Raw genomic sequence first — 20,750 nt, forward strand, 5'->3', positions numbered from 1 at the left:
CTTGGGTTTTGGGAGAGATTTAGTGTTTTGGTCAGCATTGCCAAGCCAAACTGAGCACAAGGGTTATTTTGCTCAGTAAGGCAGCCCCAGAGACTGGGTCTGTGGTGTGACCTGAGTATGTGCAGAGAAGGGGCTGCCAGCAGCCTGTGTGAACGTGCAGGGGATTTGTGTCCTTAAAGTTGGAGTTTTGGAGAGGTTTAGTGTTTTGGTCAGCACTGCCAAGGCAAACTGAGCACGAAGGTTATTTTGCTCAGTCAGGCAGCCCCAGAGACTTGTCAGCTCTGCGGCGTGACCTGGGTATGTGCAGAAAAGGGGCTGCCAGCTGCGTGGCGGTGCAGGGTGGTGGCACTGGGTACCCCGTGTGCCCCCCACGCCTCGTGGCCGTGGGTTGTTGCACAGGTCTCAAGAAGAAGATCAGAGATTCCCTTCAGGCATACCCTGCAGGAGAGGATGGAGAGAGCGCCTGTGCCCCTTTGGGGCGCCACCCACGCTCTCCACTGGTCCCTTGGCCATGTCCATCTCTTGTCACGCACCACCCTGCCCCTTTCCCGTCTGTCTGTCCTTCCCATCTCTGTGTCTCGCCCAAGCCCGAATACCGAGTCCCTCCTCGCGGCGTCCCTTGTCCCCTCCCCGAGCCCGTCCCGCCCCTCGCCCCGCCGCCCGCCCGGGCCGATGGCGCTCAGCCCCCCCGAGCGGGACGCGCCGGGGCTGCCGCTGCACTCGCCGTGGACCTTCTGGCTGGACAAGTGAGTGGGGCCGGGGTGCGGAGGGAGCTGGGGAAACCCCCCGGGTCCGTCCAGGAAGGGATGCGCATCTCTGCGGTTATCGGTTCGCTCGCCCGAAGATTGGATGCGGGAAGTTAATGCTGGGCTGCGTTATGGGAAACGCGCTGCTGGCGAGGGACTGTCCCGGTGCCTGTCCCCATCGAGGGCGTCGGGAGCGGTTCCACGTAGTGAAACTGGTTTGGAAACGCTTTCGGTTCGGTAGTTCAGCGTACATACATTGGTCCGGGCGCGGTCGGCGCAGGTTTGAGCCCTAAATTTAGGGAGGATGCTCGCCAACCCCCGGAATAGAAGGGTAAAGGTTGTGCTTTGCTGCTGTGGTTTTTGCATCCCTGACATGCCGAATCTTACAACTCTTTAGTATTAGGTTTGGCTCCCGCGAGTGAATAGTTCTTAAAGTCCGAAGTGATACGTTTTGAAGGATTAGCTAAAATTTATTAATTACGGGCAGATTCTTATTACACGTCGTTTGCTTGAAGTTTGAGCCTTTAATGCCGTGGAAAGAGGCTGCCAAGGGAGATCACCCCTGTGCTGCACACAGCGAGGCATAGGGAAGAAGTGCCAAAGTCAAAACTGAAAGTTTCTTACCAGCATTTGATGCTGTTTTCATAGCATGTATTTTCTGGCACTTTGTTATTTAATCTCCAGCTTCCTTTTCTCAATGTTTTGGTGTATTTCTCCTCTCTCCTCATTGAAGAAGGCAAGTTTATCAGCTTTCCTGCCTCTGAACATACTGCCCCGTGCTACTGGTAAAATTCTCCTCTTTAGTTATTTTTCTGGTAACTTTTCAACTCATGACAGAGAAATAACAAGAAACTGTTGAAAATTCAGGTCCAGAAATTCAAATCTAGTATATAAACCCACCAATTATTTCTGATTACTCCTTTTGCAGTCATGACGCAGTTATGGTCAGGTTCGGGATCCAAGCTGTATTTTTGCTTCTTTGTTTTAAAAAAGCATCTTTTGAACTGGTGTTTAATCAAGTCTCCAGCCAGGTGTGTTTGTTTACATATGTCATGTGGAGATAAGCATGTCTATTTTTTATAATCAGTGTCAGCAGTTAAAATCCATTTTGAGTTCCTGAGTCCTTTCATTTTTTTTTCTTGTCTTATTTCCACAATGCTTTAGACATTTAAAATTTAGTTATTCTATAAATGTATTTTTTTTTACTTTTCAGATCACATGTAAATGCATTTAATTAGTAGGGTTGTTCCTTAACTTATATATCCAAGAGTATATATTAAAAAAAAAGAGGGACCATAATTACACAAAACTTGTGTTTTGTTTACCAGTAACAGGAATAGAATAACGACAGGAAACAAGAATGACAGCAAACAAGACATGTTTTACACACTCAAAAATCATTTAAGGCATTAAAAAGCACACAAGAAATGGAACCATGATCTTAATTTACTGCTGTGTGTGGAAATCCGTGTCTCTCCGCAGAGCCCCACAGAAGTGGCTGGGCACGTTTATTAGTACATCCACAGAGATTTGGTGGAGGCTTAGGCTTATATCTGTTGGACTTTCCGTAGAAAGTAACTGTGAGCACTTTTTAAACTGACTTCAGTAGCACCTAGTGTGGAGCAGTGCTGTTTCCTCAGGAGATGGTATTGATTTTTGACCGCTGCTACATTTTACCCTGTACTTACAGAGAAAAGCAGGAAGAAGTGATGCTTAAGGATAAATAGATGTTGAGATGGATACGTAGTTATCTCTTTCTATTAAATTACTGTGAGAGAGATCTGTGACATACAATTTTAAGATCTCTAAAACATATCTTTTCATTAAGTCATGCTGTTAAAATAAATATCCATCAGCTAAGTGGTACTTTCTGTAGCAACTAGTGATGTGCTACCCTTGGGGTTCATGGCCTTGCTTTTATCATAGCAGCACTGGATCCATCTCCAGCTTTGGAAGTAAATGCCTTTGTTTTATCTACATCAACACTTGTTTCTGTGAACGCCCTGGCACAGGCTGAACACCTGGAGGGTGGCATCCTGTGGCCAGGTCCTAGTTCATCATCCCACACGTGTCACAGAGCATCTGCATTTCCTGTTAGTGGTAAGCCTTTCTTGATACTGTGTCTGAAACAGCAACCATCTGATAGTGCTCTCTGCTATCTTATCTCGTAAATGCCTTAGGAAAATGAGCATGATGAAAGCTTTGGGAGAATATTATTCACCAGCTTGACAAAAAAGATCCTATCTATGATCTTGAAATGCTTGCAGGTCAGCAGTTCCAAAGAAGGTGCAGAGAAGCTGGCAGTTGTTTTCCTCTTAAGATGAATGATATTTCCTTTTTAACTGTAAAAATGTTCCAAGGTCAAGTGCTAAAAGTTTGAAAAACAGTTTAGATCTGCTGTTTATACAAGCCCATTCTATAGATTTCCAAGTTCATACCCACATGTCTCATTGGTAGGATTTTTGTCTGCAGTGATGTTAGGGAGCAGGGGGAATTTCAGCAAGGCTTTCAGGGGCTTTTAGTACCACCTTGGGAAGCTGATTCATGCCGCTGACTCTTTACACTTTGGCTTATCTCAGGAAGACTCTAGTTCTGCTTGTAGTGGCTTCTGGCTCTGAAAGGAAAGGTTGCCTTTTTAGGTTTTGCTACATTGTGTAGTCTTTCAGTTATTTTTTACAAGGAAGTGTCAATATGCATCACTGCATATAACAAATAAAATATGAGCATTATGCTATATTGTGTAGCACATTCAACACCAGAATTGCACAAAAGGAAAAGTCAAGTGATATCACCATCAAAGACTGGGCTGTCATGGATAACAAGCCACCTTATGCACTTGAAACCATCTCTTAATGGGATTTGGGGCTGTGGATCTGGGTGTGATATTTGTGTAAATACAAAGCTATGAAGATGGTTGTACTTTTTGATGTATATGTGGACACGATGCAAATACCCTACTTAATAAACTTTGCAAATCGCAGCTGTCACTTAGGCTGGGTGTCACATAGTGTGGTCCAACCCCAGACAAAACCCAAGCACCACACAGATGCTCGCTCACTCCCCCACCAGCGGGATCAGAGAGAGCATTGGAAGGGTAAAAGCTGGGAAAGTCGTGGGCTGAGATAATGACAGTTTAATAGGGAAAGCAAAAGCCTCACACGGAGGCAAAGCAAAACAAGGAATTAATTCACTGCTTCCCATGGGCAGACAGGTGTTCAGCCACCTCCAGGAGAGCAGGGCTCCATCCCATGCGACTTGGGAAGACAAACAACATCACTCCAAACGTCCCTCCTTCCTCCTCCTTCCTCCCCTTCATATACTGAGCACAATGTCAGATGGTGTGCAATATCCCTTGGGTCAGCTGGGGTCAGCTGTCCTGGCTCTGTCTCCTCCCAGTTTCCCATCTCTTTGCAGGATCATGGCCTGCTTGCCCTGTTTTCTCGCCTGACTTCGAACAATGCCCTTTAGATAATCTTAATTCTCTTGCAAGAGGAGTTTAACTCTTCAGTATCTCTGTGAGGAGAAGTATGTGCTTACAAACATTGTCAAATAAGCAGTGTTATTTGTCTACCCCAGCAGAGACAAAATATTCTTACATAAGGTATTATCCTTATGCGCTGGTTTTTCTCTCTGTATGTTGTAGATGGGTTCTATATAAAGCTGAGTAGATACATTTTGATAACTGAACCATTTTAATAATGTGTTAATCTTCCTAACTGAACACATCAGATATTTGAAACTAAACTTAATAATTTCCCTTCTTCCCTACAGCAAAATTTATTTATCTAGGATCGTCTATTTCATCTATTACAGCTTATGAGTAGGTGGCTTACAATGAAAAATGATGGTTAATATTATAAGAATGTTCAATCCAGTAAGTGCATTTTGACAGGCTTTGATGGCTTGAAATCAGTCTTTGTATTCAGAATGGATTACCAGATTTATTTAGTTGCCACAGCATGTTTTTGACTTTATGCTTTGTAAGTAAATATTTTGCTTATTTATACCAAAAGCAGTTGTGGCTAAGCACTTACAGGGGTATTTTCAAAACTGCTTGGCAGCTTTTAAAGCTCCCGCTAAAGCTGCGATGAGATTCCCACTGGGAAACAAACGCCAGTGTGAGCACATATGAAACAACTTCTATACTTAATTCTTTGCAGAAAAACAGAAAAGCTACAGTTCAGCATCAGAAATTAACATAAGCGCAACCACCTGGAGGTTTATTCATGGATAAAACAATGGAATTTATCTTTGTATCCTTTGTTCTTTATTCGTGCTGGAATAATGAAGGAGTAGCAAAGAAAGCTAGCATTAGGATTCATTTTGTGGAGATTATTCCTCTTTCTACATTCCCGTGTGATTCACCCCGAGATGCTGTACAGTGGCCTGGATAGGCAACTCAATTGGTCCTGATACTGCACTAAATTTTCTCCTAAAAAGATTCTGAAGATGCAGTGGCATCACAGGGCATGAAGCAGGCAGACCAGGAGAACCACTGAGATATTTTATGTGCAGACTCTCCATGGGAAACCCAGATGCACAATTGCAGGTGAAGTGGTGACAGAATAACTATTTCCACCCCCAGAGGATCTGTCAGTGCCAGGCTGGTGCCATGATCCTGCTCCTTCCTGTTCCTGTGCTCTTGGGGTTTGGCAGAGCCTGTTGAGTTCTTGGAAATGAATTGTTCACCATGGCAATAACTGACAGGTCAGTAGGGCATATTGGATTATTTTTATTGTTGATGGCAGTAAATTTATCCGAATAGGAAGAATCCTGTAATGGCTTCATTTTGAGGGTCAATATTTGCAGGGTCTTGTTTTGTAGCACCACGTGTACTGAGGTTTTTACACAAGGCATCTCACTACTCCTATCTTATAGTGCAGGTTTTTGCTGGAGAGTCACAGAAATAGGAATTTCTACAGATTCTTTCACTTGAAAATCATCTGTCATTTTTGCTAACTTAATTTAAACTTAACTTACAGCGTGTAGTCAAATAAAAAGAAAATAAATCCCAATTTCACGGATTTCAAGGCATAAAACTCCTGAGTGGATCTGTGAGTTTCTGGGTGAAACAGAAACTCTACAGTTCAGATTTGTCACCAGTCTGGAATTTTGCAGGAAATTCAAGGCTTTTTTCTTCTGTCTATCTGATTAAAATACTGTCTCTGCCTTATATTCATGCATCAAACCAAATTGTGCAGGTGTAAATTCTGGAGCAAATGATCCTTTACTTTTAAATTGATGAATTGATGCGTCATTATTTTTATTACCTTTTTTTTTTTTTTAGTAGGATTTTGGTTTTGTTTAATTGTTTGTTTTTCAGATAAAAACATTTAGGTGTTCATGCTCATATCCATAAATGACTTACACTTTCCAGAGCTGAATGAAAGGCTGAAATAACACTGTAATCTGGTGGGCCTGGAGCACTTACCAGGCAGGCTACTAGGAATAAATGGTCACTCACCATAACTTTTAAAATAGGTAATTTGCTGGTTGGTTGGTGCTTTCTGCCAGCTGATCACAGTTCCTCTGGAAAATGTTACTTACAACTATCAAAATGAACAATTTTATAACCTTGGAGTGGTATATTCTGTCTACCTGTCTTAGCTGCTCTTTTAAATGGCATTAAATTTGCTAAATGGCTACCATGATGATCTAGGTAACCTTTGAAGGCCATGGCTAGAGAATACATTTTAATCTTTTATTTGAGCACACCTTACTATTGAAGCAACTCAGTGGCACTATCAGCACGAGGATATCAAGTGATGATAGTGTCTGTTGTACAACATATGTAATGCCAGATGTCTTGGTGACTGCTAAGCCACCAGTGGCAGAAATAGTCCAGCAGAGAAGTAATTTCTTGGGCAGTGGGATGAGACAAAAAGAGGCAAAATTTATGCCAGGTTTTGCCTGTTTATGTTCCATTCTACATGGAACAAAGTGTTAGGAGACAGCTAGTATGGTTAGCAAGAAAAAAACAAGGGGTAGTTGGCTGTGAATCCATCACTCTCTACTGACAAATAGTTAAATCACTTGGTAAGTTTTCAAGTCTGTTTGAACTTGCAACCTTTTTTTTGTGCGCTTTCAAAAGTAATCTGACTGGCTCTGTTTCTGTAAAATACAGTAAATTTCTCTTTTAGCTCTTAATGCTGAGTTGTACAGTGTACATAAAAAACACCAAAACACACACACAAAAATACCCCCAGACCTCCAAACCTTACTATGATAATTCCTTTTATCACATCGATGACAGATTTTTTTGTTGCTGGCTTAACGTTACCAGTTTTTTCATGGGAGTTCTCATAGTTCATGAGCCACTGGACTACAAGCTGTGCCATGGCGATTTCTTGTTGATTTTTTGTTTGTTTGTTTCCTGCCAGTTCCACCATTGTAATGTGCTCTTAGTTCTGGTAATTAACAGGCAAATAGTAAAGCAGATGTTAGTTTGCCTGTTTTATACTGAGAAAGCTGGGAGGTATTTTTCTGCTGGTTTTGTATGTATTTTTAAAGCACCTTATTTTAATAGGAGCCTTGAAAAAAACCTTAGAGCTATTATTAGACTTTTGAAGATGTAATGCTGTTTCAGTAGTTTTGCATATTAAATTTCTTCCTTTACATGAATGTCTAGGGTTTGCCCAGAGCTTCAATTATATCTGTAACAACTGAGAGTAACTTCAGTGTTTCCCTGGACGTATTTCATGCTGATCAGATGTATCAGGGAGGGATGCTGAGATCTGGTTTGCTTTTATCCTTTCTTCAGCTGGTACCCGAGCAACAGCTGCGTTTTCTTCTGTTTCCTTAAACCTTCTCTCTTGCTTCTGTTTCCAGATTTAGTAATTTTACACATTTTTGTTTCCTCTTCTGAGACACAATGGGAGGTTGCTTTTGTCTTTGATCTTCATTTTTCTTTAGAAATCCTACTTCAGCTTCTGAAGGGAAAGAAAAATGTTTCTAGTTCTAAGAAATTGAATGTGCCTCAGCAATTTTGACCTCATTCCCCCAAAATTGTGCCTGTGGGATTGTGTGCTGGGAATTGTAAGGTGGGTGTTACAATGCAGTTAGTGCAGTGGCAGGAACACAGGGATGTCTGGGGGTGTGGATGCACTGTCCTATGTCTCATGCACTAAAGAATAATGAAAAAAGATTATAAATAGAACCATTTAGGTTTGAAAAGACCTTTCAGGTGATGGGATGCAGCTGGTGCTGTGTGTGCCTGAAGAATCACAGAATATCCTGAGTTGGAAAGGACCCATGAAGATCAAGTCCAACTCCTGGCCCTGCACACGACCATCCCCAAAGGTCATCATTCCCTGTGCTTGAGAACATTGTCCAAGTGCTCCTGGGCAGCCCTGGGACTGTGACCATTCCCTGGGGAGCCTGTTCAGTGCCTGACCACCCTCTGGGGGAGGAATCTTTTCCTGATACCTGGTCTAAACCTCCCCTGCCACAGCTCCAGCCATTCCCTTGGGTCACTGGTCACCACAGAGATCAGTGCCTGCCCCTCCACTCCCCATCATGAAGAACTTGTAGACTGCAAGGAGGTCTCCCCTCAGTCTCCTCCAGGCTGAACAGACCAAGTGACCTCAACCACTCCTGTTATGAATTCTCCTGAAGGCCCTTGAGAGAGGGAAGCAGCTCTGGGTGGAGCTGGTGACGATCAGTATGAGGGTGAGCTACAGAAGCTGAACCACGCCTGGTGTCTCAGGGTGCCTGGCAGTGAGAGCAGCCCAAGGATGTCTTGGATTTATGGGCTGTGCTGGTGGTATGTGTGACTTGAAGGCATCAGTGGCGCCGATGGAGGAACTGCCTGGAGTCATGGAGGTTCCCTGGGTGCACTGGCTGCCATAGCCTGACCTGTGGGACTTGTGCTTCTCCTCAGCCCATGCACGTGTCCCACCCTTCAGGGGTAGCAAGCAGCTCGGGGCGGGTGTGGACAGCCCTGTCTCAGGATGTTTTTTCTTCTGTGCCCACCAGGGCCCACCCAGGGTATGTGTCCTTCTCAGGGTGCCCATCAAGGGCCCACCCAGTGCCCACTCAGGGCCCAATTCTCAGGATTTTTTCTTCTTCTGTGCCCACACAGTGGCCACCCAGGGATGCCAATTCTCGGGTTTGGTTCTCTTTGCTTGCCCGAGATTCAGGTGGTGGTTTGAGAGAGTCTTTTGCCTCTGAAGGCCCTGAGCCAAACGTGAGAATGAAACTGAGTCTTCAAGGTCTTGCTTTTCTTGGTTTCTCATGTTGTTTATTAATTCTTATCTTACAATGTTCTCTGTGCCTGGCCAGAGAGGTGTTCTGCTGCTCGGACACAGGACGACTCCCCCTCTATGGGAGGTCGCTGTCCTCTTATACAGATAATTATGTGTCTTATTTACAGTGATATGCCAATACCTGTCACCTGTACTAACAGGGTCAACTCTATTCTGACCCAATCCCCTTAAACTACTTTGTGCCACCAATCACCAGAAGATGGAGGCCAAGGGAGAAGAAGAACAACCCAGGGCACCACTCTAATTCCTCCATCTTGTCCCTCCTGTACCTATATTCTAAAAACCCAAAACTACAAAATTTTCCACCCAGTGATACACTACACTGCTGTCTGTCACACCTTGACTTGTAATTCACCTCTCAGTGTTGGAAGCTTTATTTCCGTGGCCTGAAGTCAAAGGCTGTGTCCCCCTGTGCTCTGTGCCAGGGTCTATAACCCCCCCGGCCTGGCTCCACACCCCCTGGCCGGGATCCAAACCCTCCTGCCCGTGTCCCAGTCCTCTCTGCAGAGCTCTGGGACCTTCCCGGGCGTGCAGAGCAATGCCCTGGACTCCAACAGCCCCGGGGAGGGCAGTGCGGGGCTGAGGGAAGGTGTGAGGCCGTGCCCGCGCCCCGCCGTGCCCGTGCCCGTGCCCGTGCCCCGCCGTGCCCCGCTGCGCCTGTGTCCCCGCCGTGCCCCGCCGTGCCCGCGCCTCGCCGTGCCCGTGCCCCGCCGTGCCCGCGCCCCCGCCATGCCCATGCCCGTGCCCGCGCCCCGCCGTGCCCATGCCCCGCCATGCCCGCGCCTCGCCGTGCCCGTGCCCATGCCCATGCCCGTGCCCCGCCGTGCCCCGCCGTGCCCGCGCCCCCGCCGTGCCCATGCCCCGCCATGCCCGCGCCTCGCCGTGCCCGTGCCCATGCCCATGCCCGTGCCCCGCCATGTCCCGCCGTGCCCGTGCCCCGCCGTGCCCCGCCGTGCCCGCGCCCCGCCGGCTGTGCGCCTGCGCCACCTAGCGGCCCGCGCTGAGGGCCCGGCGAGGGTCACCGGCACGAGCCGCTTCCTTTTCAAATTGTAAAATACTAGGAGCGCCTTAAAATGCTAAAAAGTGCGCTGGGGTGTGTTAAATGCAATTGAAAATAATTCCGGGCTAGGATCATGCGGTCCCCTTCTGGCAGCCCAGCACCTGTGAACAGCAGAGCTTTGGATGGTGTGTGGTAGCTCTGTGCTGCTTGGTTAAAACTCCTGATACTTCTGTTTAGTTTTACGAATTTGATAAGTCTGGTTAGTTTTACGAATTACCTGGCAAATAGCAATTTATTCACAAGTATAAGAGAACTTTAGCTCCTCGCGTTAAATGATGCGGGTTAATTCGGGGTTGGGCTTCCTCTTTGACACGTGAACTTTTCAACTCCACACTGATATGATTCACATTCCCTCTCCGTCTCTTTTCTCCCCCTCCTTGATAAAATAAATATTTTAATTAATCCGTGCTTTGTCTTCAAGGTCACTTCCTGGTACAACAGCGGCTGAATGTGCGTTAAATTTGAAGAAGATTTATACAGTACAAACAGTGCAGGTAAGGCACCTGGCTCTGCTACAGGAGCTGCCACATGTTCTTAATGTAACTTCACACCTCAAGTTTCGTTTTTCCTCCTAGGATGAGTCACACCTGTGGCTTTTCTTACCTGAGATGGGAAACGTGAGTGTTAGTGGTGTGTTTGTGTTACTGAGTCACTGTTTGAATTCCATTTGGCTTTCCGGATGGGGAAAGGAGGAGGCGTATTGGATTGGGCATGCTGGATTCCTAAACCTTCCCTAAACCAATGTACTAGTTTCCACTAGTACATTGAATTATTATATTTTATGTATTTTAAATATCTTTCCAGCCTTTTCTCCTTTTTCTAATACAGAAAGTGATTAGAAGACCAAAAATTGCAGCTTTTTTGTTGTTTGGTTTTGGTGGGCTTTCTCTCCTTGAATACATATCTAAAAAAAGGTTCTAGCAAACTGAATTAAAGGACTTTTAAACTGTGTGGTACTTGCAGCAGTGCGAAATTCTGCATGTCTGTGTCATCTGCCATTGCCTAGTAGTGGGTACCTCTTGCAAGTAAAATTGTGTTTCTGTTTTAATACCAAAATTAGCATGAAGTGTGTAGTAAATTGGTATTTGTCTCCTTAGCACCTTAGTGCTAAGCTGACTAAATCTCTGAAATTTTAGGGTGATGCCAGACCCTTCTCTTTAAGAATCACACCTGTAGCAATCTACTGAAGTTTTAAATAAGGCTTTGTCATGAAACTCTGCACAACTTTGAACATTGCATGAGATTTCCAAACACAAAACCTTCCAAACTACATCCCTAGTTCAGAACAAAGAGAGCTCTCAAATGTTTCCACAGCCATCTACCAGTGTCCCTCTGCTCCTTCTTCTGCAAATAGCTTTAGGGTTTGGGGACACAACCATTTAAGAGTAAGATCATAGTTGAAATGGGTGTTTCATACCAAGTTTTTATTTTTTAGTAGTCTTCAATTTCTTCTTGTGACTGGGTAAAGGTAATGGCTGTTAGGCAGCATTGCCAAGGGCCACAAAACTTTATCACATAATGTTGCAATCCTTGTTTCTAAAGTTGTGCTAGTGATTAAGTATTAGATATTACTTAATGTATTAGATAATACTTACATATTATGTCTAGATAATACTTAATGAGTTGCACTAATGATTAATATTGCATCACTTAAGTTGATGCAACTTAAGTCTTTAAAAATCCTTTCTATTCCCAGCTGTTGGATAAAGAGAGAAGAGATTGGGATCTTTTCAGTCATCCCTCTCTTTTGCTCACTACTGCCTTTGGGTGCCTTTTTATCCACCCCAAACCTGCCTGACATCTTCTGCTTTTACCAGCTGAAACACTGGGAAGTAATCCAATGGTTCCTGGTAACCTGAATCTTTGAATTTGTCTCCCACTCCTGTATTAACACGTGCATCTCATGTTCTTTACATCTGGTTGAAACCTGTCACTCAGACAAACCAGTTGTTTTGCTGGTTAGACATTTAGTTCACCAGAATTATTGTTTGTGTGGTGTTTTTGTAACTCAGGATAATCATAATGATGCTTAGGCTACACTTAAGTGAAGCAAGGGGAATATTTGATATAAATATATCTTTTTAATATGCTGAGGAAGTTTTAATTACTGGTTTGTTCTGACATACTCAGTGTAACTCTGGTTTTGATGATTTTTTCCCCTCTGTATTCAAAAGGATAATCCACATTTGGACTGCTTCCCTTTTTTCCACCTTCACCATGTATGCAGGATTGGCATCATAAAAAAAAAAAAAAAAAAAAAAAAAAAAAAAAAAGTAGAAAAAATTCTGTAAAAAGTTCTTTTCAGAGCATTTTATTATAACATAGAGGGTGCCCGTTCTCCAGGAGAAGGATGTGTAATTGGTTCAGAGAAAATGAGCAAGGAAATAAATCTGCATGAAACACTCTCTTGTGTTAATGCAACTAATATTTTTCCTTTTCAAGGATTTCTGGAGTGTCTACAACAACATTCCTCCCGTGACAAACTTGCCTCTGAGATGTAGCTACCATTTAATGCGGGGAGAAAGGCGCCCGCTTTGGTACGTGTGTCATCAGACATTTCTGGGAATGGGCAGTGGAATAACTTGAAGGAGTGAAAAGTGTGGGACAGGAGGGTCTTGTTTCTGTTGGCTGCAAACACCTGAACTCAAGAGACCAATGAAAGAAATACCCCAAGGTTCTTGTTCATTTTAAAAGTGACTTGTACCAAAGAGTCTTTATTAAAACCACAGACTGTAATGTCATTGTCCAGCTCTGGATGCGAATGTACAAAAATAGATAATTAAAAAGAAGCTAAGGAATTAGATTATGACTCTGAATCTCAGTTCAGGAATACACAGAATAAGTTACTAATATTTTAATTTTTTTAGCTTGCACATTGCTTCCTTTCCACTGAAGCTGGTGAAATAATCATGTAAACCACTGATGGTCCTTCACTCCTTTTCACCTGTGCAAAAGTACTGGTGAAGTACATGCTCCATATGCCTATACATGCCCATGCACCTTGGTTTAAAACTAATTTAAGACATCATGAGGTGATTCATTGCAGCAAATGCCTACTTGATTGTAGGATAGTAATGGAATTAAGTATGAATAATTGATGTTTTCCTTTCAGAAATCAAACTGCATCCCTTCTTCCTGTTGCAGTTTGTCACATCTGAGAGAACCTCAGCACTTTCTGGAGGGTTTTGATCTTTTTGGCATCATTTATAAAGCTTGTGATTGCATTAGGATTCTTTAACCTAATCATAGTTGTGTCACTTTATGGTGACTTACTACAGGAGATTTCTGCCCTAATCTACTGGAGATGTAAATTTTCTAAAGTGAAATGCATCTGAAGGTCTATGTTACTTTTCTGAAAATACTGTGACTGGTCAGGATAGCTAAAGTGGGTATGGAGAAACATTGATATCTGTATAAATCAATTGGGCCATGGTGTGCAGGCCTTCATAGCTTTGTAAGGATGAATGAGAGCATTTGAGGATTTGATTTTTTGGGGGGGTTTTTCCCCCTATTTTTAGTTTTCATTTGTTAAGTGACTTCTAGAGGTATAAAATTCGAAGATCATTTCTGTAAATTAAACACTTTCTAAAGCATATCAAAGTCATTTTGCTTTTTAGGAAAGGGATTGCAAGAGATTGATCTCATCATCAGTAATTTGCTAACTTTTCAATAATCACTGCCAGGAAGCTTTTCTCAGATTGCCATTACAGTATAAGGGCCAATTTCAGCAGTCTATATTTTTTATTCTTGTAGAAAGAAAGAGAAATCCTGAAGTAAGAATTGAGGATGCAGATTTTTGAATATGTCCTCCCAAATTTTCCCCCTCTTTTCCCCAGCATCTGGCAGGATTGGTGGGAGACCATTGATCCTGAGGAATCTCTGTAGGTGTCACACTGGGTTTAGATATTCCAAAGATGAATTTTCAGCGTGTTCCTTTAATTTTGCCTTTACAGAGTTTTAACAGGAAACTAGAAGCCCTAATTTAAAGTCTTAGGAAAAGAATTGTGACAGAATAAACTTGAGAAGCTCACAGGTTAGTGCATTGTGCCTTTGTCATTACAAGGCAGTTTAATGGTTACATCTGCCCTGACCCGGGGCAGCTCCAGTCATTTTTTAATAAGGGCAATTAATTTCTAGATGTCACAAATCTGAAATGAAGTGTGCTCATGTTCTTTTATTAAATTGAATAAATGGAAGAGTAAGAAGCTGCTTCTGTGAAAATGTGCCAGAGGTTTTCCAAAATTAAAGGTTACCATAGTAAAATGTAAAATTGTTTTGTGGCTTGTTCCCAATACAGTGTGCAGCCACTTCAAAGATAGTCTGTAGTCAGGGAAAATACAAGTGTTTTCCAACACACAAAACTTGGGAAAAGGATTAGGTGTTGAGAGATACACTTCATATGAACAATGAAAGAATTATCTCTGATGTCAGAAGTCAGAGTCATGCTCCCTGGAGTTAGTAATTGCATTTCAGATGGGATTTTTCTGGAAAATTAAACCACAAACATAGGGTTATCTAGATGTGAATTTGAATGTTTATTTTCATTGATCTGTTTCCCATAACAGGGAAGAAGAAAGCAATGCCAAAGGAGGTATATGGAAAATGAAGGTCCCTAAAGAAAGTACAGTATGTTACATTGACTCTTTACTCAGAACTTGTTTAGTAAGGGAGTTTCTTTAATATCTCTGTTTGATAAAGGTATTGTAAAGGTTTTTACTTCTTACATCATCCAACACAACAACCAAACACTACTTTAACTTCCATAACCTTTTAAAGGCAATGAGCAGAAGTTTCTTTCCCAATAATTCCATATATCTTGCTTTAGATAACATTTGGCAATGTATTATAAAACAAATGAAACCTACAATGTTTCAATTTGGAAACATGGTAATTTATAATCACCTTTGTTCTCGAGACTGTTTGCTTATAGGCATACAAAGAAAAATAGAAAGACCTTTTCCTAATAATCTATGCTAAATTATAATTTTTTTTTTTCATTTAAAAGTGTGGAAGATGAAGTCTATTCAGGCATATCCTTGAGCTCTAATGAAATAACTGTGTTTCTCTTTGCCTCTCTAATAAAATGCATGTGAGTAACTTCTGTGAACTGCCACAGAAAGGAGCTTTGACCTCTTCACACATGGTGTTTATGTGTGTAAGTGTGCTCTGGATCAAGCCTTTAAACAGAAAAAGTGAAGTGTCAGAAAAATGTGACAGCCTTGCAGAAGGCATTAAATGCTGAAAGATGGTACTCAAACTTTCAGCCTGAAAGTTAATTGATTTTTGCCTGTGGGCTTTTTCCTTGTATGTGAGTTGCAGCTCTCCTCCCCCGCAGTCCCAAGTGGTCACAAAAGACTGAAATTGAAATTGTCTTTTTCCTCCTGTAATCCAAGGTGTAAAGATTGTCAGAAGTGACAAGTGGTTTGGAAAGCTTGAATTACTGGGCAGTGAATTTAGGGACCCCAGAGGCCTTGTGTTTTAGAGGCTGAATGACAGCCCCTTTTTGAAATGAAGGTACTTTTCATCTCTCAAACTATGCACCACATGGCCTCGGTCACTTCTGAAAGGTTTGCTTGGAGGTGAACTTCAGTCAGCTTTCAGTGCTTTGTAAATAGCATAAATAACACCTTTATGCCTGTTTCTCTTTTTTTTTTTTTTTGCTTCATTCTTCATCACACATGGGCACAGCATCTCCTTGGCTGTGATGAACCATCTTGTACAGACCCAACAATTAATTATATAACACAGTATGCACTTACAATAAATATCCTTTCTGTCTAGACAACCTCAGAAAGAGAAGACACTCAAAACTGAGCTAACAAACCTAACTTGTAATTTAAGAAATAATAATGTGTATGTAACATTTTCCTTAGGCTGCAGTTTGGAAAGAGCTACTGCTAGCAACTATTGGAGAGCAGTTTACAGATTGCTGTGCAGCAGGTAATGATTGAGACATTTCTCCATCATTTCTTTTCACCAGATTTGCTTCTCTTCTAAACATGAATATCTGATAAAACTGTCTGTTACAGCGACAGTGAATATCCTCTTAGGAATCGTCTTTCACTGGCTATCATTCCATGAAAAAGAATGGCATTTCTCAAGTTTAAAGAACAGTTCAGAAATAACCTTTCAAATGGTCGTTCACACCCTTTATACACTGATAGGGTTGTCTTGGGGTCACTTTAAGCAAATATATGGTATTCAGCTGTCCACAGAGGTGGTTCTTGCCCTTGGCCCTTCTGATACCACCTTTGTGTATTGTTAGTGACCCTTTCCTTGGGATGCACAGAGCAGCTGTGCCATGGAGTTCACACCTGGATCAGCCACTGCTCCCAGCTGTGGCATGGCCTTTGAGCTCTCCACAAAGCTGCATTCTGAGAACTTCACACCAAAAAGGGCTTCTTCAGTGTAGAACTGAGTTACCAGCACTGGAAGCAGCAGCAGCAGCCTGACTGGGGTCATTTTGATTTCATTAATTTTGTTTTCTTTTTATTTTTTTTCTGTTGCTGCCTTGACAAAATGTAAAGGAAAAAGGAAAAGCTGGTGTCTGATCTCCACCAGGTACTGTTCCTGGGGTTTTAGTTGTTTCACCCTCATCCTTCCATTTCTGCTTGTAGACCTCACTGTAGGTAAATTGTCTTTAGTAGTTCATATTGCTGACCTTACTGGAGGGAGTCTGGTGATTTCCTTCTAATTCAAGAGTGTAAGAGTGCTAATAGGAAAGATGAATAATCCAATGGCACTTCATAAAAAATACCATGAGGCATTATTTCCAATAACTTCTAAAAACAGAGTTTCTTTCTGGTAACTACTTTGTCTGGTTTGAACATTGGCATTTTCCTCACTGGAGATTGCTCTTTTTTTTCACATATTTTTTTCCCCAGCTTTTGGACACTGTTTCATAATACATAAGTAGCAAATTAGACATGTCTCACTTTTAAAGTATTTCTTAATATTTCTTCCCTTTCTGTGCAGATGATGAAGTAGTAGGGGTTAGTGTCAGTGTTCGTGACCGTGAAGATATTGTGCAAGTCTGGAACATGAATTCCTCTTCAGCAAGTGAAGCAAAAGTTTTAGAAAAGGTTCATAAACTTCTCCCACACACGTCTTTTAAAGCGGTCTTTTATAAATGTAAGTATTTTGTGCTGTTCATTTCTACCTTCATTAGAAAAACAAGATGCTGCTAGGGTATTTCTATGGGAATATCCTGCCTGATTCATCATTAATCACTTAGGAATGTAGCATCTGTCATTGCATTAAAATTATGTCCCTTCAATGTAGAAGTCAGCTATCATTCAAAAGATATTTTTAATTTCATTGTGCAACCTGTTTTATTTCATGAAAATGTGTCTGATTCACAAAACAAATTAAACAAGGTTCTTAATAACCCTCAGAGTTATTATTAATAACTCTACATACTGTCCAATTTAAGTATTAATTTAGAGGAACCATTTCCAATCAGGATTTTAAGGGATCTCATATTTTAGGCTCCCTATAAATGTATTATTAAGCAATGTATTCTGAAAGTTCCCTTGTTGGCACATTGTGTTCTCCCTTGACTGATTTATACATTTTTATCTTCTCTTTTTTTAATCTTTTCAACTCCTTGACAGAGTTTACATGTTCTTCTATTCCTTTTTTTCCCCCTTTCTCTCTTCCCTAGCCCACAGAGAGCATCATGCTTTTGAAGGCTGATCTGAAAAGCATTGAGTGCATTGTATGCCAAGATCATTTGTTGTTATTTGGTGTTTTGAGCTGGTGTGGACAAGGAGGAGGATGGTTGAAGCTCTGCAGAAGTGCGACATGTGGTTGGCCCTTTTGAGTTTCTGACATTTCAAACTGGCCCATTGCTACTGAAAATGAAAAAACCCCAAACCGTTGCCTTGACCACTAAATATGTGATTTATTGCTTTATGTTGAGTTGGTGTTTTTAGTTCTTAGTTGTTTCTTTAAGAAAATATTTTGGCCAACTTGTTTGTTCAACTTGATTATATTTGTTCCCATTTCTTTAAGATAGTTGGCTTTTTTTTTCTGTGCTGTACTTAGTGAAAAGCAAACATGCAGAGATACTATGCTGCTTTTCCAAGATGTGTTGTACATAGAGGAATCCAGACATGGGGAAATGTGTTTTCAATTTTCACTTTGAAACATTCCTATCGTGTTAAAATTTACTCACTGGTTTTGTCCCAAGAGAGAAAGAAATTGCACTGCATTTATTCTAATGTTCAGTGTAATCTGGTCTTGCAGTGACAACAGCACATACTGTAAATGTAAATGGAAAAGGGTACCTTAAATGAGCAATTAAAGAGAACACATTTATATTGGGACTAATCCTGTGTAGGATGATGTTAATGTCTTTTAATTGTATTGATTTCAGAAGAGCCCTTGTTCAGGTTAGAATCAGAAATTTCTCAGTAGGAAACCCTGCAAACTCAACACCTCTGATTTAAGGGTGATGGGGTATTTATGGTTTTATATTGTATGCTCTCTTATGGTACCTTTCTGTACATCCATGAAAAAGGGGTCACGAATAATTTGTAGTGAATTGTACAAACTGGATCCAGCCCTCCCACTTCCTTAAGTACCTCAGGCCCATGTCTGCACCCACAAGGTCAACCTCAGAATTGCTGCTGACTTCAGTGCAAAGGAAGAGATCCCATTGTCTGTAGTTTCAAGCGCTCAAAACTTCCTAAGTGTCCTTTTTAAAATAAACAAAAAATACAGAAAAGAAATCTGTGTTGCAGATTGAATAGGAATATAAACAATGTTGACCTTTAAATGTTTGTCTGTGTTAACTATTTGAGATGTTTTAATATGCTACCAAAGATTGATGTGGTTCCTTTTAAAAGAAGCTGCAAGGTAGAAATGAACATACTCTCTGCTGAGCACTCCATCCTTTAGAGGTTTTTGTCTGGCAGCTCTTCCAGTTGCACTGATTTCCACATCTTTAGTATATTAAGAGGTAGCCATAAAAATCAAATAAATTTAAAAATAAGTATCACACATTTGAGATTTTTTTTATATAACTTTATCTTGTACTTACAACTTTAACTTTTATTTATGGATTAAAACTGTGCAGTTAATGAGCATTATTAATTAAACACATTTTCTAAAATCCAAGTGTCTTCCTTCTGTAATTGCTTTCTGAGATGAAATGTTACTGCTCCTGCTTTTTCAAACCTGTGTATTTTACATTAAAACTTACTTCTTAAAACTGTCTGTCTTGTTCCTAGAGTAATGTTTTTTTCAGTGAAGAAGTGTGAAGTACCAGTGGATGCTTGCAGGGATGTACCTGGACAGTCTCCAGGCCTGTGTGATGGAGGGGAAAAGTGACTTCAGAGAAGTGAGGGTTAGAACACAGTGAGGAGAAATGTTTTCAACTGCTTGATGAGCAAGATTTCTCACTTGAAATATTGCCCTGTCTTTGGAGGAAATGTAAGTGGAATACTAATGGAGAATTAATCATGCACCTCTCCCTCTGCTTCCTTTTACTTTTGGAAACAAGCCACAGCTTCTTATTTCTTCCCCAGGTTTGTTTTCAGGATGGATGTTGATTCCGGTAGAGTTGGAGCTGCTGGCAGAAGGGGCTGATCTGGTAATGTCACTGGAACTTTCCAGTTTAAGGTATTACTTTATTCATCCAACTGCAGGAAAATATTTTTATGTTGCTGCCTTGTGTGCTTCTTTAATATTAAAGACCTCTCTGCTTCAACACTGGGTAAAGACTTAGAGGCATCATTCTAGCTGTAGGGTAGGGTAGCTACAGGCTGGCTGTCATGGTCCATATTTCAAATCGTTGTAATTTTTTCATTCTCCTAAGTTCCTACTCTGTAAAATCAGGGATTTTTTTTTCTATATGCCTTAATTCTGATAGTAGTTGTTAGTTTTACTTAGAATAAGGGTTGATAGATCTTCTCAACTAAAATTCTCTTATGCCACCATCTATGACTGGGCTTGGATCAAACTGGGCAGTGCAAGTTCACAGGAACATGACAAATTGCATATTGGAATTTTGCAACCATTGATTTTAAGAGTTAGTAGAATTTTTGAACTGTCCTTTCATCCCTATATCTGTAGGGATGTATTTATACCAAATGATGTTGAACAGTTAATTTTTATACTCTTTTAATATTCATTACTTTCACCTGGAGACTTGCTTTATTGAACTTGATTAAATGAGCCCCCTAGTACTTCAAAATCTTCTAAATTGTTTAAATGGATATCAGACAAGTGCCTACAACTTCCTATCAAAATTAATTTCTGCCAGCATTTCAATGAAATAATTAAAACATTTAAACTTCCTTGGTGACACGCTGCAAAGAAACTCCAGACTAGCTGAATGAAAGAAACCTGCTTCCCTCTTGGAGTGGGAGCAAGCCCTGGCTGATCCCTCCCACACTGAAATGGTGCCCTCGGGCACTATCCAGAAAGGCTGAAGCTTTTTCCACAGCTGGACCACGTGTCACTTTTATCTAGGCTGTTTTGTGAATTTTGTGGAAACTTCATATCCTTGATACACCTGGGAAACCAGGTGAGATGAGAGCTAAGAGGAGAGTTCTGGTTGTATTTACAAGTGTTTGTAGCGCCTTTAAAAGTGCTCACTGCAGCCTCCTGGGGCAAGTTTGGATGCTGCCTGGTGGTAGGTGGAGGGTGGTGTGGAGCTGAAGGGGCACTGCACAC

At 41.6% G+C, this 20,750-nt stretch overlaps 1 protein-coding gene across 1 annotated transcript; it reads left to right on the forward strand.

Moving 5' to 3' along the window:
* Nucleotides 1–671: 671 nt before the first annotated feature.
* EIF4E3 (eukaryotic translation initiation factor 4E family member 3) lies at nt 672–19,249 on the forward strand. Its single transcript, XM_066327178.1, has 7 exons — nt 672–746; nt 10,492–10,564; nt 12,513–12,607; nt 14,636–14,696; nt 15,944–16,010; nt 17,046–17,201; nt 17,734–19,249. Exons 1-7 carry the CDS (start codon nt 673–675, stop codon nt 17,763–17,765), a joined length of 558 nt encoding a protein of 185 aa, XP_066183275.1. The 5' UTR covers nt 672; the 3' UTR covers nt 17,766–19,249.
* The last annotated feature ends 1,501 nt before the right edge of the window (nt 19,250–20,750 follow it).

Source organism: Sylvia atricapilla, chromosome 11, assembly GCF_009819655.1.
Source record: "Sylvia atricapilla isolate bSylAtr1 chromosome 11, bSylAtr1.pri, whole genome shotgun sequence".
NCBI classification, from domain to species: domain Eukaryota; kingdom Metazoa; phylum Chordata; class Aves; order Passeriformes; family Sylviidae; genus Sylvia; species Sylvia atricapilla.

Excerpts from the sequence above, each read along its gene's own strand:
- EIF4E3 (XM_066327178.1), top strand. The coding sequence starts at position 673 with ATGGCGCTCAGCCCCCCCGAGCGGGACGCGCCGGGGCTGCCGCTGCAC. Across the intron at positions 747-10,491 it reads TGGACCTTCTGGCTGGACAA|GTCACTTCCTGGTACAACAG; the intron begins GTGAGTGGGGCC and ends TTTGTCTTCAAG. Across the intron at positions 17,202-17,733 it reads TAAAGCGGTCTTTTATAAAT|CCCACAGAGAGCATCATGCT; the intron begins GTAAGTATTTTG and ends TCTCTTCCCTAG.